The following is a 17,298-nucleotide window of genomic DNA, read 5'->3' on the forward strand; positions in this document are numbered from 1 at the left end:
GGATACGAGGCCGTAAACAAGGTTGGTTTGCAATCTTTGGTCAAGTTAACGTACTCGTCGGCTCAGAAGCGAAAATCATTACGGGAGTGTATTTGTGTGTCCATTGTGCCAGCTGCATGTTATGTTCTGTGGAGCTTGTGATGATAATGATGATGAGGATGATGATCATGATCATGAGGTAGGGAGAGCGTGAAATTCTGTGTCGGTGCATAGCTTACTGCTGCTGGAAAACTCAAGGAGTCTGCTTAAGGCTAAACGTCCCAAACCGACGGACAAATCACTATCAACAACGTCATGTGCTTTCACTCCATATGAGCACAGAGAAGAAGTACTTGAACCCAGCCTTTCGGTGATTTAGTGATTAGGAATTGTATCTCATTACCTCTCCTACCCCGGCGACCAACATTCTGCTAGTGAAATGTTTTTCCACCAACTGGACTCGAGCTGGCTAACCACAGTGTCACTTCATAAAGACTCGACGCCTTATCGATCATGGCTACCATGTTGTCTCACTTTTAAAGAGTTTATCCTATATTCACCATCTTTTCATGTCTCTATTAGGTATCACCTTTTAGCTGTCAAAATGTATTCGTTATGCGTTTATTAACGAAAAACCAAACCCTGTTGTACATAACCTTGCTCTTGCCAAGATCACAGTTGCCCAAACATATTACATGTAAACATTCGAGAGCGCATGGTCAATGGGACGATATCCATTCGTTGTTTGACTTAATGTGGCGTAATACCGAACTGCATTGTGATTGGCAGCCGCGATTAGAATACCGGCCAATGTAATTTCGAATTCCACATGAACCTGGAGGTCCCGTGGCTATGATCACGATATCAACAGCCACGTAAAACTAGAAGATTACTTTGCTTTTCTCTTTGACTTTCCAATCATCGATTATGTCGGGCAGTTCTTCATTTGGTCAATAATTAAAAAATCCTTGAATGAGCCGAAAGTCTAAGCTGAGTCTTCCAAGCGAGAGGCAGATATGATATCCCCAGATTGATTCTGTATGAAGTAATAATAAATATATTATTGGTATTAGATTTAACGTCACATCATGTTCGGGTTTCTTCGGCGACGTGACAGTGGAGTGGGAAAGCGGTAGAAACGGAAAGGTAGGAACAGTGGCCTCAAGTAATGAACAATCCTAGTATTTGCCTGGTAGGGAAACATCTTCACGGCTACCATCGGTAGGGTCCTAACTCACTATACTTCGAATACAAGCTCAAATCTCCACGACCTTAACCAGGAAGTCAACTCGCTCTTTAATAATAAACTTTTCTATATTTCGAATACAAAAACACATTTCCACGACCTTAACCACGTAGTCAACTCGCTCGTTAATGATACACTTTTCTTTGCGATGGTCATATTTAATCAGAAAAATGATCACCTGAAAGCACTCGCAACGATTGTATTTTCCCAAAGATTACGCGGCAATTGAATAACTAGACAGGAATCTTTCCTCAAGAATACAAAGGATGCCGCTGCTGCTGGTAAGCTTGGTTGCATACCCAACCAGGCGCTCCCTGGCAGCAGAATACTGGTTAATGACGCGATGCAAGGCACCTCCCAGCAAACTGAGAGAATTATGTCTCACTCCAGGCAAGCATATGAACGAATATAATGTACATTAAATTATTCCACTTTTAATCCAGGCAGTCCATTCTATAGAAGAATGTACGAAAGCTTGCTTTTTTTTTTTTGCTGGTGGCTTTACGTCGCACCGACACAGATAGGTCTTATGGCGGCGATGGGATAGGAAAGGCCTAGGAGTTGAAAGGAAGCGGCCGTGGCCTTAATTAAGGTACAGCCCCAGCATTTGCCTGGTGTGAAAATGGGAAACCACGGAAAACCATCTTCAGGGCTGCCGACAGTGGAATTCGAACCCACTATCTCCGTGACGCAAGCTCACACCCGCGTGCCCCTAACCGCACGGCCAACTCGCCCGGTAATGTAGGAAAGAAAGACAGTAGATTTCTGTTAGTGGACAATCAGAATTCAATACAAATAATTGGCATTGTTGTAAAGTTATTTCATTTTTATTTTTGCTAGTTGTTTAGGCACGAGCTTAGAAAGGGTTGTTTTTAGCAATGATAGGATAGAACTGGGAGGTAGTGTCTGTGTCCTTCATTCGGGTACAACCTCAACATTTGTTTTGGAGTAAAGGTGGGCAAACCGTCTGGCTGAGTAGCTAAGGTGGTTGGACACTGGCCTTCTGAACTCAAGTGCGCGGATTCGATCCCGGCTCAGTCTTATGGTACTTGAAATGGGTCAAATGCGCCAGCCTCGTGTCAATAAATATCATCACTAATAGGTATACTCTTGTATCAGCATTCCTGAGTATATAGAAAATCTAACATAACTAATCTGTGTTATATTACAATACTAGGATGTATGTACGTGTAATTATTAGAGGTTTGTTTAAAAGCCAAACTTTCAGTAACCGAGTGAGGGGCTGCGTGGTTCGGGTCACGTAGGTGTCAACTTACATTCGGGAGATGGTGTCCGGACCCCACTGCCGGCAGCCCTAACGATGGTTTTCCGTGATTTCCCATTTTCACACCTTAATTACTGCCACGGTCGCGTCCTTCCCACTCCTAGCCCTTTCCTATCTCATCGTCGCCATAAGAGCCATCTGTGTCGGTGCGACGTAAAGGAAATTGAGAAAATAACAAAATACATTTCACTGCTGACTTCATACATACATACATACATACATACATACATACATACATACATACATACATACATACATACATAGAGTACATTCAGCATTCAGTCTGCAAGCCTCAGTCTCCGCTTATCATGTGTGTGCTGTAGCGTCACCATCGAGGGCGATCCTAGGCTTCCACCAGGAAACATTGGAAAACACCCAGTGATAGTCTTCGTTTGTCCTATCCATCTGGTTACAGTCCTTCCAGTGTTCTACTGCCCTTAACCTTCCCTTGCCAACGGCTGTAGCCGTGTTGAAACACCGGATCCCGTGACACCTCCGAAGTTAAGCAACATTGGGCGTTGTCAAGATTCGGATGGGTTGCCACGCGCTGTTAGTGGGGGTAAGGGAATGGAGGAGCGGAAAGGAACTGCCCATCCTGCCGTACGTAAACTCCGGCTCAGGCACGCCTCTGCGGAGGTTTGACCTTCCCTTGCATGATCAACTCTAAATTTTCTCCTCGTCTCGCAATATGTGCGAAGAACTGGAGTATTTCACTGATGCGAATAGAGAGGCGTAATAAAATCTTCGTGCCTGAAATCCGTGTAAATAGTTAGTGGGGCGTAAAAAACAATAGCATATAAAATGGAAAAAATACGGAAAATCATTTTCAGGTATCCCGTTAGAAGGGTTCGAACCAACCATCTCCCAAATGTCACACGACCTAAACCACGTAGACAACTCACTCGATAAATTTAAAATGTGTGATCGTATCACGTGTTGTTTACGTTGCCAGGATATACAAACACTTTGTTTGTCCGTATGCTCTGATGTAGCCTGTTTTCTATGCAGGCGTGAACGTGGTTCCTGTTTTTTATCGTGCCATCATGACAGGTCGATCATCTGTTCCGTGCACATAATAAGTATCCCGTCACTTGAATATTAAATCAGCTGTTGCTTCCCCCTCCCTTGAGTTGTCACCAAATAACAAACTCCTAATCCTTTTGTATCCCATTCTTCATATTTAATCATCCCGCTTTCAGATCTATTCTGAAATACCCATTGCGTATAGATGCTATAATATAATAATATTGTTCTACGTCCCACGATCGGGTACAAGTATTTTGTTTCGCGGGAGTTTCTTTTCGTACAGGTACATCTACGGACACGGAGCCAGCGTATTTCAGCACATTCAAATACCACTAGACTGACCGAGATCGAACCACCCAACGTGGGGTTAGAGGGCCGGCTCTTTAAGAGCCACTGTGGCATTCCGATTGGAGTTTATTGTACAACAACTCAGGGTTTTTATGGCAAGAACTCAGAACGAGGAACTTAAAATTGAAAACAGCCAGTCAACACAACTTCTTGGTCTATTGACACAGCAATATCTGATGTAAGGTACTTGATTGGTATATAATAGTAAATAATACAAGCGTCCCTTATCAAGAGATTTATTTGTACCTTACTTGTTTTGCTGTGCGAACTTTCAGCGCTCCACACTGGCATTGTTGAAATACAAACAATAAAATGATTCAAAGTTTTAAAATACAGGATGACTCAAAAGTTCGTTAACATTTGACGAGGCAATACTTCACGGAATATTGGAGGTTGAGAGGTAATGATTGACACACATGACTGGCATACAAAATTAAGTAAATAAAACTTCAGTAACGGTGACTTTTCTGGTAACGTCAACATACCGCGATTGAAGGCGCCTGTGACACCCTCTTTCACGACAGCTCCTTTTATACCATACACGCGTCTCGTGCGGCATCACTGTCGTGTTGCTGTCCAGCGCCATCTGTTGGACTGCTTGTGCACTCGTTTTGGTGTCAGTAAAACCCCATGTTATGTCAAGCATGTGTGGCCATTTGTACGTGTTGCTGTCCAGCGCCATCTGTTGGACTGCTTGTGCACTCGTTTTGGTGTCAGTAAAACCCCATGTCATGTCAAGCATGTGTGGCCATTTGTGCGTGTTGCTGTCCAGCGCCATCTGTTGGACTGCTTGTGCACTCGTTTTGGTGTCAGTAAAACCCCATGTCATGTCAGGCATGTGTGGCCATTTGTACGTGTTGCTGTCCAGCACCACAAGTCGGTCATTTTGGGTACTTTATTTCAGTATCAATAAAACCCCATGTATGCCAATCGTGTGTGTCAATTATTACCTCTCTACCTCCAATATTCCGCGAAATATTGCCTCGACAAATGTTAACAGACTTTTGGGTCATCCTGTATGTTAATGAATTTAATAGAAAGTAATATTAAAGTAGGAGTTTGGGAGTTGGTACAAAGTTTTTGTTCAAATTCATTATATTACTTAAAAATTGTTTCATTGGTTGCATTTAACACTGACGTAAAATTATTTATGTATTTGTACGAAACGTTTGGTGAATATGTTACGAAAATAATTGAACAAAAGGATCTCGCAGTCAAGAAGAACTTAATGAGAACAAAACTGTATAAGAAATATTTCGTATGTAACATAAAAAGGTATATCTTTATTAAATACTTTGAAACCTATTTCTCCAAGCGAGTTGGCTACGCAGTCCGCATCACGTAGTTATGTGCTTGCATTCGAGATAAATTGGGTTCGTCTGCAGGTTTGGTTTTCCATGGCTTCCCATTTTCACACCAGGCAAATGCTGTGGCTGTACTTAAATTTATGCCACGTCCGCTATCTTCTCAGTCCTAGAACTTTCCCATCCTTGCGTTACCAGAAACCTTCTGTTTTAGTGTGATATTAAACCACAAGCAAACAAAATAATGCTCTTTTATATCCTGCCCTGAATAAGAAGACGTATTACATGATCAAAATAATGTTCAAAACAATGTATGTATACCCGAATAAATAACCAACAAAGATACACACAGACACTTGAAACCACTGTTTCATAACTTTTTCGCAGCCTATATCTCATACTTAACCTGTGTTTTGTTCCAGAACGAGCCCGCCATGGTTGCGGTGAAGTGGGGATACAGCGTGGCGCTTCTACTGCTCGCGCTGCCGCACCTCAGCTGGTGAGTGGTTTGACAGCCATCATCGTCATCATCATCATCATCATCATCATAAGTATTATTATTATCGCCATTATCACATCATATCATCATCATCATCATCATCATCATCATCATCATCATCATCATCATCATCATGTTATTCAGATGCAATTGAATCTAGACAATTTCCAGGCCCTTATAAATATCCTTTCCCACTTCCAGTCATCGCAATCTAGGTGTTCCTCGGTGTCTCGTTATTCTTGTAATTGCACACTTCTCGGCATTGATTTTGCATTCACTAGTATGATATTTTAAAACGATCTCAGTCTAATTTATTCCATTTTGTCCCTCAACATACCCACTTTTAATTACTTCCAAGCGTCCTCATTTCTCACTCCTGTCTCCTCCACTCTCGAACTCTTTGTTTCCCGTAACATAATTTAATAATAATAATAATAATGTTATTTGCTTTACGTCCCACTAACTACTTTTACGGTTTTTGGAGACGCCGAGGTGCTGGAATTTAGTCCCGCGGGAGTTCTTTTACGTGCCATTAAATCTACCGACACGAGGCTGACGTACTTGAGCTCCCTCAAATACCACCGGACTGAGTCAGGATCGAACCTGCCAAGTTGGAGTCAGAAGGCCAGTGCCTCAACCATCTGAACCACTCAGCCCGGCTAACATACTTTAAAAGAAGTTCGTCTACCGGTACTTACTCTTCATCCTTCATTGGCACTAGCCAGGTCCCGGGTGAATATTACATAATAGTTATATAGTGCACGGAAAGGGAGTGGCTGAAAATTATTAAGTTCGTAAGTATAAGCAATTCCGAAAATAATGAGCACATTATCAAAGAGATTTATGGATTTTTATTTTATTTACAGTTTGATAATAAAAGGGTGCTCTTCTGTGCCTTCAGAACGACTGCTTAGTCTAAACGTCTGGCAGGAATTAGAAGAAGAATATCCCGGAAGATTTTGATTCTATAATAATAATAATAATAATAATAATAATAATAATAATAATAATATAATAATAATAATAATAATAATAATAATAATAATAATAATAATAATAATAATAATAATAATAATAATAATAAGAAGAAGAAGAAGAAGAAGAAGAAGAAGAAGAAGAAGAAGAAGAAGAAGAAGAAGAAGAAGAAGAAGAAGAAGAAGAAGAAGAAGAAGAAGAAGAAGAAGAAGAAGAATGGTTTTACCTTGGGACAAAACTACATTCAGTATATCCATATCATGAACGATCTTTTATTTATTTAGTTTAAATATGGAATTAACATTGGCGTTAACAATTCTTGCCGTCTTTCTTTGTACTAAGAGCTGTGAACACTTAAAAACATTTTTGCGTGCGCCGAAGCACCTGCTGTTAGCCCTGGTAGACGACCAGCACCTTGCCCCTTCAGTCACGTTTGCCATACAGCGCATGACTTTTGGTAGTTGTACTTTGAGTTCATGGCCCTCAACTTACTAATGCAAAATCCTTTCCATGTCTCTGATTCATGTTTTACACTATTCAGTTTGATTCTGCCACAATAGATAATTTCACACAACCTATTAAGTAGTTCGTATTGGTGGAATGTGTATTAAAAAGGCACACAATAAACAGCATGTTTGTGTAAACGTCCTTTTATCTTGGCGCGAAGATAGCATATCGTCCTTTTCAGTGCAAGTCTACCTGGTCTTTCGTTGCTGGCATACTGGTAGCAAGCAGAGCAAATATCGACCTTAGTCTACCAGCGTTCGCTACGTTGCCTATCTTCATGAATGTCAAGGGCTGGTGGTCGGAAACAACGTGAAACGGGTATATACGTGTTAGAGCGTTGGTGATGCTGAAAAATAATTTGAGAGAAATAATTCGATATCTCCCACCGCTGTCAATTTATTACTTGCTGAAGTTAGCCAATCGGGTCACTTCGCGGGGGAATTCAAATGGGTTTTGCTTGGCGGGGTTGCTAAATCTATACGTGGCATAAGATTGTAGAAGAATAGAACTTCGCCAGGGCAGAGGTTTGAATACAGACCTCCGAGCTGAAAGCAAGTGCGCTACGGTGACATTGGTTGAAAACCACGATGTGTTTGCGTTTGACGCTGATTTCTCGGCATGGCTCTCAAAACGGCCTACGTCACGCGCAAAGGTTACTGATAACATAGATATTTTGGAATCAAATGTTAGATCTTACCATAAAGTACCATTTCACCCAGGTCGAATACAATCATTTATAGTTCATTTCCCGACTGTAGATACCGCTTTTCATTAAATTTTGTTCTGCCATTTTCTCGTTATGAGTGTACATACCGGCTGACAGAAGGACACAACGGAAAATTAAAAATGCCATTTCTTTCTTACTATGGACACCACTGATACAGAAGTTCCATTCTCTTTAAAGTCTCAGCAATGTACAAACAAGAATCTTATTTTATATAAGTTATATATTGACGTTACGGACACCAAGAAGTGTACATTCTAATTTTACTGGGATTCGGGATAGTTTCGCACTTAAATACTGCAAAATAAACAAGCAAATACACTTCTTCTTCTTTATTATCTGTTTACCCTCCAAGGAAGAGGGAAGTAAGCGGTCGTAGCCTTAAGTTAGGTACCATCCCGGTATTTGCCTGGAGGAGAAGTGGGAAACCACGGAAAACCACTTCCAGGATGGCTGAGATGGGAATCGAACCCACCTCTACTCAGTTGACCTCCCGAAGCTGAGTGGACCCCGTTCCAGCCCTCGTACCACTTTTCAAAAATTTCGTGGCAGAGCCGAGAATCGAACCCGAGCTTCCGGGAGGCAGCTAATCACATTAACCACTACACCACAGAGGCGGACAACAAACAAATACACAAATATAATAAATATTTCAGACTATTTGAATGCGAGAAACCTGCATTACACGAAATACTTCCCTTGCCTTTTCTATGTCATCGTTGCCGAAAACCTGAGTTAGTGCGACATTAAAACACTACAAAAGAAAAACACCTACTCACACCGGGGTGGTGCTAGCAAGCATATCTGGCTGTAAAAGTGCATATGACATCGATAGTGCCCCCTCCCCACCCATGGTGTGGGGAAAGTAGCACAGAAAGGAAAAATACAAATTTAATAAAAATGAAAACCTACTGTGGGTGAACGTTGTTAACTTTACACTGAGTGTTTGTAAGTATTGGTGGTAGGAAATTGATTGACAAAAAAGAAAATTAAAAAAATGACCCTTCGAAGAATGAACACAAGAAAGAAGGGCGCGAGAATCAAGAACTCCCTACTCCTCGAAACTTATTACTAAAGCCCGGATTTTTTTGCAATGATAGGTTAGACTGCAAACTAATTTGGTTAGTAGGAAGTGTAGGCCACCCGCTCTTCAATAATGTAGCAAAAGTAACACAAAATTATAGGGGTTCTGAAGGGCAGTACCCCTACTGTTTATGCCAACCCCATAGCATAATCGTTGTGAAGGTAGACTATACTTGTTACTTGCTTCAGTAAGTTTGCATTCTAACCTATTAATGTATAAAAATCCGGGCTCTACTTATTACCATCGGTGTCAGAACAGAACAGAACAGAACAAGAGCTGAGTACCGGAAGTCGGATAGGGAATGAAACCCACTAAATATTCCTTAATACTTTTTCTGTTACCTGTTAAAAACAGTTTATCATCGTGTAATTATGGCCACAGTAGAGCGAATACTAGCTTTCAGAAGACGGTGAAAGAACTCTCTGGACCTGTGTCAACAGCTCATGTTTCGTACATAACGTGTGTTCTGTGATTCAATCGAGGACAGCGGTCCACGCCTGGCCAACGAAGCACGTTTGAATACACTCCATTTTCTCGAGAAGTACTCAGCAGATATCGACACCCTGTAAATTCGAAGATGAGCCTCTTGGTAACATTATTGGGAAGTAAAACAGAATTTCGATATCTTTAATGGTTATTCACGAGTTATTAAAGATGAACATCTTGTATGAATAAACCTGTATACATATTGTCTGTATGCAACACAAGTGATACTTTTATCTTCCAACGCCGGTGTATTTTGAATTGAACCACGTCGACACCAATCTTGCCATCTGAGTGGGCGAGTTGCTGCGGTAACATGGTCGAGCTCTATAATCGCGGCTACAAAATAGCTAATAGTGAAAGAAATTGAGAAGAGAACGAGATATTACTCGGCTCATTGGGTCGCAACTGTAAACATGATGATTTGGTAGAATGTTTTGGAGGAAGAACCGCCATAAACATGGACATTTACCATGGAATGGACATGTTCACTTAACCTAAGATGATATTCCTCTAGTAGAAAGAGGAAATATATCTGAAACTGTTTTGCTTCCTGAGGATGAGAGAAAATAAATAGAATGTTAACCAATTGGCACTTGCCGATAGTGCACAAGGAACAGTAGTAAATGTACCAACAAGTACCGTACCACTTTGATACTTCAGCAGGTCGCAAGTTTTGCGACAGGGTGAAGTCCATGTTTGATAGCTATTAATTCATAGCCGTTGCCAATCGGCGTGTACACACGAAAGTACTGTGAATGAAACTCGCGAAACGTGATGAAAAGGGACAGGAATCCTTCTGTATGAATTCTTTTGCGGTAAAACATTCACACCATGAGGGAGTTGTGATAACCTTCTGTGTCATTTTAATCTTATGGACCTACCGGGCGAGCTGGCCGTGCGGTTAGGGGCGCGCGGATGTGAGCTTTCATCCGGGAGATAGTGGGTTTGAATCCCACTGTCGGCAGCCCTGAAGATTGTTTTCCGTGGTTTCCCATTTTCACAGCAGGCAAATGCTGGGGCTGTACCTTAGTTAAGGCCACGGCCGCTTCCTTCCAACTCCTAGGCCTTTCCTATCCCATCGTCGCCGTAAGACCTATTTGTGTCGGTGCGACGTAAAGCCACAGTGATGCCCAATTACAGTATAATGAACCAAATGTTCACAAATGAGTTTATTAAAGAGAAGAAGAGTCACAACTTTAAAATAGAGAACTTTGTATCGAATTGCGATTAATAACACTTGTAACTTATTAAGGGGGTTGCCTGGCCGAGACAGTATTGGCGTCATTGGTTCACCCGGAAGGTTTCGGATTTGATTCTCCGCCAGAAAGTCAACAAATTTGAACTTTCCCTTCTAGGGTTCAATCAATCTAAATAAGTTTGACGGTTGCCCATTTTTACTTCCTTTTAAAATAATCTCAACCATCAGCTACATAGTTTCCAGGTTCCATCTTGCGGGCAAAGGCAGGCGGGCCTAGTAGTGATTACTCTATCCCACTTTGCACAGAGGTTACGAACAGCATGTATCTCTGCCTTCTCCCCATCCTGAGGTCTTCATAATATGTACTGATATGCTACATTATACATCGTATATAATAAAAGAACGGTACCACAATATATCTGTCGAATGTGTGTAAAGAGAGCGATTGGCAGTGCTTACAGTTTTATTTTTTTTAATATTTGCTTTACGTCGCACCGACACATATAGATCTTATGTCGACGATACCGACACAGATAGATCTTATGTCGACGATGGAATAGGAAAGGCCTAGGAATGAGAAGGAAGTGGCGGTGGCCTTAATTAAGGTACAGCCCCAGCATTTTCCTGGTGTAAAAATGGGAAACAACGAAAAACCGTTTTCAGGACTGCCGACAGTGCGGTTCGAATTCACTATCTCCCGGATGCAAGCTGACAGCTGCGCGGCCCTAATCGCACGGCCAACTTGCCCGGTGCAGTACTTACAAGACCCAGGAAGTTCACGTCAATTTATGCTGTCACGAATCTCAGAAAAGAATAATTAATGAGACAGCTTATGTATTGGATCCTGACAAACTTCGTGGTAGTGAAGGCATTTTCAGACGAATAAGAACCAATACCATGATTTTGCGACCAAGATCACTCCATTTATTAAAACGTCCACAGGAAACAAATCTTCAAAAGTAAAGATCTAAGAAATGATAGGCATATGGTAGAGTTACTGACTGCTCACCAAGGCAGTCACGTATCGAATTCCGGACAATACAATGGAATTTTTCAAATGAAAAGTCACATCTGCTTCGGATTCCACATCAAACTGGAGGTCTCGGATCACGATATCAACAGTCACGCAGTGACCACTACAGATTTTGACTAGTTACGTTGTGTGATCGCTGCGTTTGAGAGAGCAGGTTCATGGGGCACTAGCGATGTGATACAAATTGTTTCCTTTAACCATTGTGCGATAACTTCATAGTGTAAACTACTGTATAAGTATTTACCTGTATCCTGCTTTACACTGTGTTCGGCTCAGTGGCTCAGACGGTTAAGGCGCTGGCTTTCTGAGCCCAAGTTGGCACGTTCGATCCTGGCTGAGTCCGGTGGTATTTCAAGGTGTCGGTAGATTTACCGTCACGAAAAATAACTCCTGCAGAGCAAAATTCTGGCACCTTGGCGTCTTCCAAAACCGTAAAAGTAGTTAGTGGGCGTAAAACCTATAGCATTATTATTATTATTATTATTATTATTATTATTATTATTCACAAAATATGATTGTAATATTGATGTAAGTAATGCAAAGGTATTGCTTAACTGCAGTAGGTGTGTAGATTCAGAGCGAACACATCGGTCATGAAGTTGAAGAACCAAGCGTTCTATAGGTCATCGGCATCTACGTTGAAGTGACCCGAGATTAAGGAAGGCCTTTCGGTGTCGGGCTTCATGAAAATGAAAATCCATAGCTTGTTTCCAGTCATTCGACCGGGTCAGGAATGAAATGAATGAAGCCCCAATCTAACGGCGAGGATAGAAATTGTGCTGGCTGCCGAAGCCTGTTGCACTCTTCTGGGGCAATGATTAATGACTGAGAATTGACATGAAATGATATTGGAGAGTGTTGCTGGAATGAAAGACGACAGAGAAAACCGCAATACCCGGAGAAAAACCTGCTCGCTCCTCCCTTCCGTTTTGTCCAGCATAAATCTCACATGGAGTGACCGGGATTTGAACCACGGAACCCAGCGATGAGAGGCCGGCGAGCTGCCGCCTGAGCCACGGAGGCTCAGAGTGTCGGGCTTCATGTCTAGTGTTAATTTCTTTATAACTTTGCTGTGGCTTTGCTAGCGAGACCTGGTGTTTATAGTACACTGAGTCTTCTAGTGTGGGCTAGATCAAATTATTTTGTTACCTTCACTGGCCAGTCTGTCTCATCATTGCTTTGACAATATGAAAGTGATTCAGGTACGAGCGATGCTAGTAATACCGTTCCTTATGCAGCAATTCCCTGTTAAGAGTGATGACAAAATGTCACTTCTCGGTTGGTACATGCGTTTCAGTGGGCTTGGCGGACTGATATGTAATAGTAAGTTCTGGCTTGGAGAAGAAAGCTGCGTGAGACTAGCTCTCTTCTCATTTCCCTAGTACGTCTCTTCAGTGATGCCTAAGCGATCTATGACAGCTGTGATGGCAGAGGTGTTGAGGATCAAACTAGCCTTCAGGATGAATACACAACGTACATTATCTTTGCTACAGGGCCCAATGTACCTTATTGACTGGTTACCTAGCCACACGGATGGCTAGTTATATAGCCCGAGCATGCATTAATCATACCACTCCGTATCAATCCGCACAAGTCGGCGCGTGCGCTTATGTAATGCACCCTTGCGATGGCATGTGTGGCGGTGATCCTCTTGTAGACTTGCCTCGCCTCCAGAAAGAAAATACTCACCGCGCACGTAGAAACTTACCTCAGGGGTGATACGTCCATTGGTACTCAATTCTTAGGTTGATGGGGGATCCAGATAACTACAATGGGTCAAGCTAATCTGATTTAAAAACAATTTATAACATTCATAAAAAGAATAATAAAAGAATGAAATCAAACAAAATTTAACTCAACTAAATTTGGCAAAATTGAATTTGAAATGAATTTACTCCCGTTCTAAAATAACAATGATTCTGAATTATAAAAGAGAATCCTGAAATTTAAACCTAATTATACTTAAGAATAATTCAAAATCAACTTAAATTAAGTAATTAATTACTCTCATAAAATTATAATTAAATTAAATCCAACTGTTTCAAGAGTCTTAACAGAATCAATTATTATGACCAAACCTTCAATGAAACTAGTTCATTACAGCCATAATTCTATTAATTCAAAATAGTTAAGTAACCTATAATTGCAGACTGTTAACCGTACGAAGCCATTTCACCCATGAACACACATTATCTTTCTAAACATAATTAATTTTAATGTTATTTTACTCACGCACTGTTATCAAATGGCTTGGTGCTACCTTTCATGGCTGCCATTAAATGTCAGATTAAAACCATTTATCAGCCTTGAAATATAATTTTAAGTTAATCACTGTGACAGTCATCGGACCCTTTAGAGCTTACAAGTACATTTAGCTCTGCCATTGATCAATTGAACTCGCCTTTCTTGACTTAATTCCTTAAACTCCTGTTGTGGAGCATAGAGACGGGACAAGGTTTCTCTATCTGGTTCTGTGATGTGCCAGGTGTTTCAGGTTTCCCCATGTATACCCAACCTGCTCACTCTCTATCTCTACTGATCTCCATGGTCATCTTGGGTCTTCCTCTCCTCCTCTGCTCCTGGGGATTCCACTCAAGAGCTTGTTTTGCTATGCTGTCATCAGGTCTACGCTGTGTATGGCCAATCCACTGCCACTTTCTTTTCTTAATCTGCTGTTCAATTGGTAATTGGTGCGTTCTCTTCCACAGTTCCTCATTTGACATCACTTCTGGCCATTGATATTGAAGATCCGCAGTCTTGTTCTCATACTGAGTTCTTTAGATCTCCGTATAGGGCGGCGTGTTGCGAATGCACCCTAAGCTTTGTTCAAACGGCTGGTCACATCTTCATCTGCCTCTCCGTTCACCGTTACAATGCTTCCTAGGTAGCAAAAACTATTCACTCCCATCGAATTGCGACGGGGTGTTATTTCGGTTTCTCAATCGCATCTACTTCGTCTTCTTAATGTTAATCCGAAGTTCAACTTCCTGTGCCTCCGTTTCCAGGTCTTTAAGCTTAATTTCCATATCTTTACAACTATGAGCAAGTATCATCGGTCATCGGCAAAGTCCAAATCTTCCAGCCATTGAGAAGATTCAACTGAATTCCCATTCGTCGATTCATTGCGCTTCTCATGACAATATCAAGAGCCATAAGGAACAATATGGGTGAAAGTATACATCCTTGTTTCGCACCGGTCTTAATTTCAATTGGTTCCGTCAAACGTCCTTGCTGATGCTATCTTGCGCCAATTCCTTTTTATGGCAAAATGGTCAATCTGGCTTTCAGTCTTATGATCTGGAGAGACCCAGATGACCTTACTATAAAAGCTATCTTTCGCTATCTTTCTCCTCTTCTTCAGTCATCTCCATCGGTGCATAACATTGTACTAAGGTAACCTGTCTTGCTCTAGATGCAAATCGTGCGGTGATTATCCGTTCAGAAATAGGATGCCACTCTAACAACTCTTCTTTGCTGTGCTGCTCAGTGGTAGAGCTACCCCTTCAGCATTGTTGTCATCCTCTCTTCCCGAATACAACAGAGTACTTGCATTCCTAGTTTTTATTTCTCCTAAACCTGTCCATCTCGTCTCACTAAGGCCCAAAATTGTCAGTCGATACCGCATCATTTCTCTTGGCCCTTCTTCGAGCTTCCCAGTCTGCCACATGGTCTGAATGTTACAAAATACAATTAGTGTCCTTTTGCATAGCAAATGTCACATTTTTTGAAACGGTCCGGCTATTTCTTGTTTCGGGTTAGCATGAGTTATCGGCCCAAGCGCCCTAGCGTGGTGGGGGCTGTCCCTTTCCGTTACCAGGCATGCGGGGTTTTCTGTTGGGGTTCTCTCCCTAAGCCTTTATGGATACCCCCTTTCCCCACAAGGCAGTGGTTGCTAATCCTATTTACCACGGAGAGCTGAGTTGCCTCTTCTGTCAGTTCCACCGTTTCAAGAAACTTCTTTCCGCCTTCACTGCCATTGTGTTCACCAGAGCCCTGTTAGCCCTCGCTTTTCAGGATTCCTACAGGGCCTTCATAGCTACCGTGGCGGTGCCAGGGCACACAATATCCCCACTGTACTTCGCCCCTGCAGGCCATCCCCTACTTCACGCCGTCGTCTGCCTGCCACCACGAGGAGGAGGGGTTGGACTTGCGGGAGGCAATTCGCCTTTCTACACGTTATACCGCTGATCACACTTAACAACCGTTCCAATTTCAACCTATTATGTTATGTGCTGTTGCGGCAGGTTTCAGCACACTTAATAAAACAACTTTACAACATTTATTTTGACATTAAGTTAATTTATCAAGGTAGGTTCAATGACATGACGTATTTTCTCAGTTACATTTAATGGTTGTTGTGATTTACATTGTGATATCTTTCATTAAGGTAAAGAGAAACGTTGCAATTTAATAACGATGACCACCAGGTTGTCCTTCCTTACTATCATTAAGTGAAAAGATCAAATCACCCTTGAAATTATTTATAAATATACACAACACTGTCGAACGTAGTATTAATTAAAATATAATGAACAAAAGTACACAATCCTGTAATACAATATCTACACTGAAATTACAACATTTATTGACGTTCCCCTAACTTCCTACTCTGATTCGAACAAAAATATCAGCGACCTGATTTTTCTATTACCGTATCAAATATATTACTGTGGTTTTGTTAATTGGCTTCTTTAGTGACTGTTCTATACCTCACTCAATATACCAGTAGCTCATGTTTCCATCATATTTCATGAGTATATTCAAACCGTAGCATAATTAAGTCTTATCACTTCTGGTCAATGATAAATAGCACAAGTTACCACGTCAATAGAACACAAATTAAATCACAGTTTATAATATTATCAGTCACCTGGTTACAATTTACGTTATTTACATATTTTATTCACTGAGGTTCTACTGTCGGCAATCAATCCATAAATTATCCTCCCATATTTAGATTACATTCGTCTCAGAATTCAATCATTTAATAAACATCACATTGTTCCTATATCATTGCTACCTTGCTTTTTGATCTCATATCTCCATTGGTCCATTTATTTCCATGATAATGTCTAAGAGCACTTTCGTCTTTGAAATGACGACTTCAACTGTCATTCCTTTTATATCTTGTCATCCCTGCTAATTATTTGCATGTTGAACACCTTGTCACTTTATTTTCATTTTTCCCACGTAGACTTGAGCTCCGATTCCTCGAGCTAATTATCTTAAATTAACATGTCTACTTCTTTTTCCTTAACGACGATTATTACTTATTTTCTTCACGACATGCCCTTTCGGCCTCTTCTCGCGCATTTAATCAATTAATTGCACTTGGGATAACATTTCACAATTGTTTTTGTGTTTTCAATCTTTCAATCGGATCTCTTTATCGCATACATCTCATTTATTTCATCTCCTGCAAGTTAGCAATGGAGTCCATATTTACCAACAAATCATTACTATTACTATACTCAAAATATGATTGCCTACACAATAGGTTTTGCTTTTAGCTTTCAAACTCGCGGATAATTACGAATCTTTCCTTATAAATCTGACATTACATTATTATTATTATGATTATTATTATTATTATTATTATTATTA

At 41.0% G+C, this 17,298-nt stretch overlaps 1 protein-coding gene across 4 annotated transcripts in view; it reads left to right on the plus strand.

Annotated features, from left to right (window-relative positions):
- The window catches only part of GluClalpha (glycine receptor alpha 1), a 670,611-nt gene that overhangs the window by 433,681 nt on the left and 219,632 nt on the right, over window positions 1–17,298 (plus strand). For all 4 annotated transcript variants that reach the window (XM_067136739.2, XM_067136737.2, XM_067136738.2 and 1 more), the window contains one exon: window positions 5,611–5,687. In XM_067136739.2, the coding sequence (XP_066992840.1) occupies window positions 5,623–5,687 (65 nt within the window). In that variant the 5' untranslated portion in view covers window positions 5,611–5,622. Of the gene's footprint in view, window positions 1–5,610; window positions 5,688–17,298 lie in introns of those variants that run through there.

This window comes from Anabrus simplex, chromosome 1, assembly GCF_040414725.1.
Source record: "Anabrus simplex isolate iqAnaSimp1 chromosome 1, ASM4041472v1, whole genome shotgun sequence".
Classification (NCBI taxonomy): domain Eukaryota; kingdom Metazoa; phylum Arthropoda; class Insecta; order Orthoptera; family Tettigoniidae; genus Anabrus; species Anabrus simplex.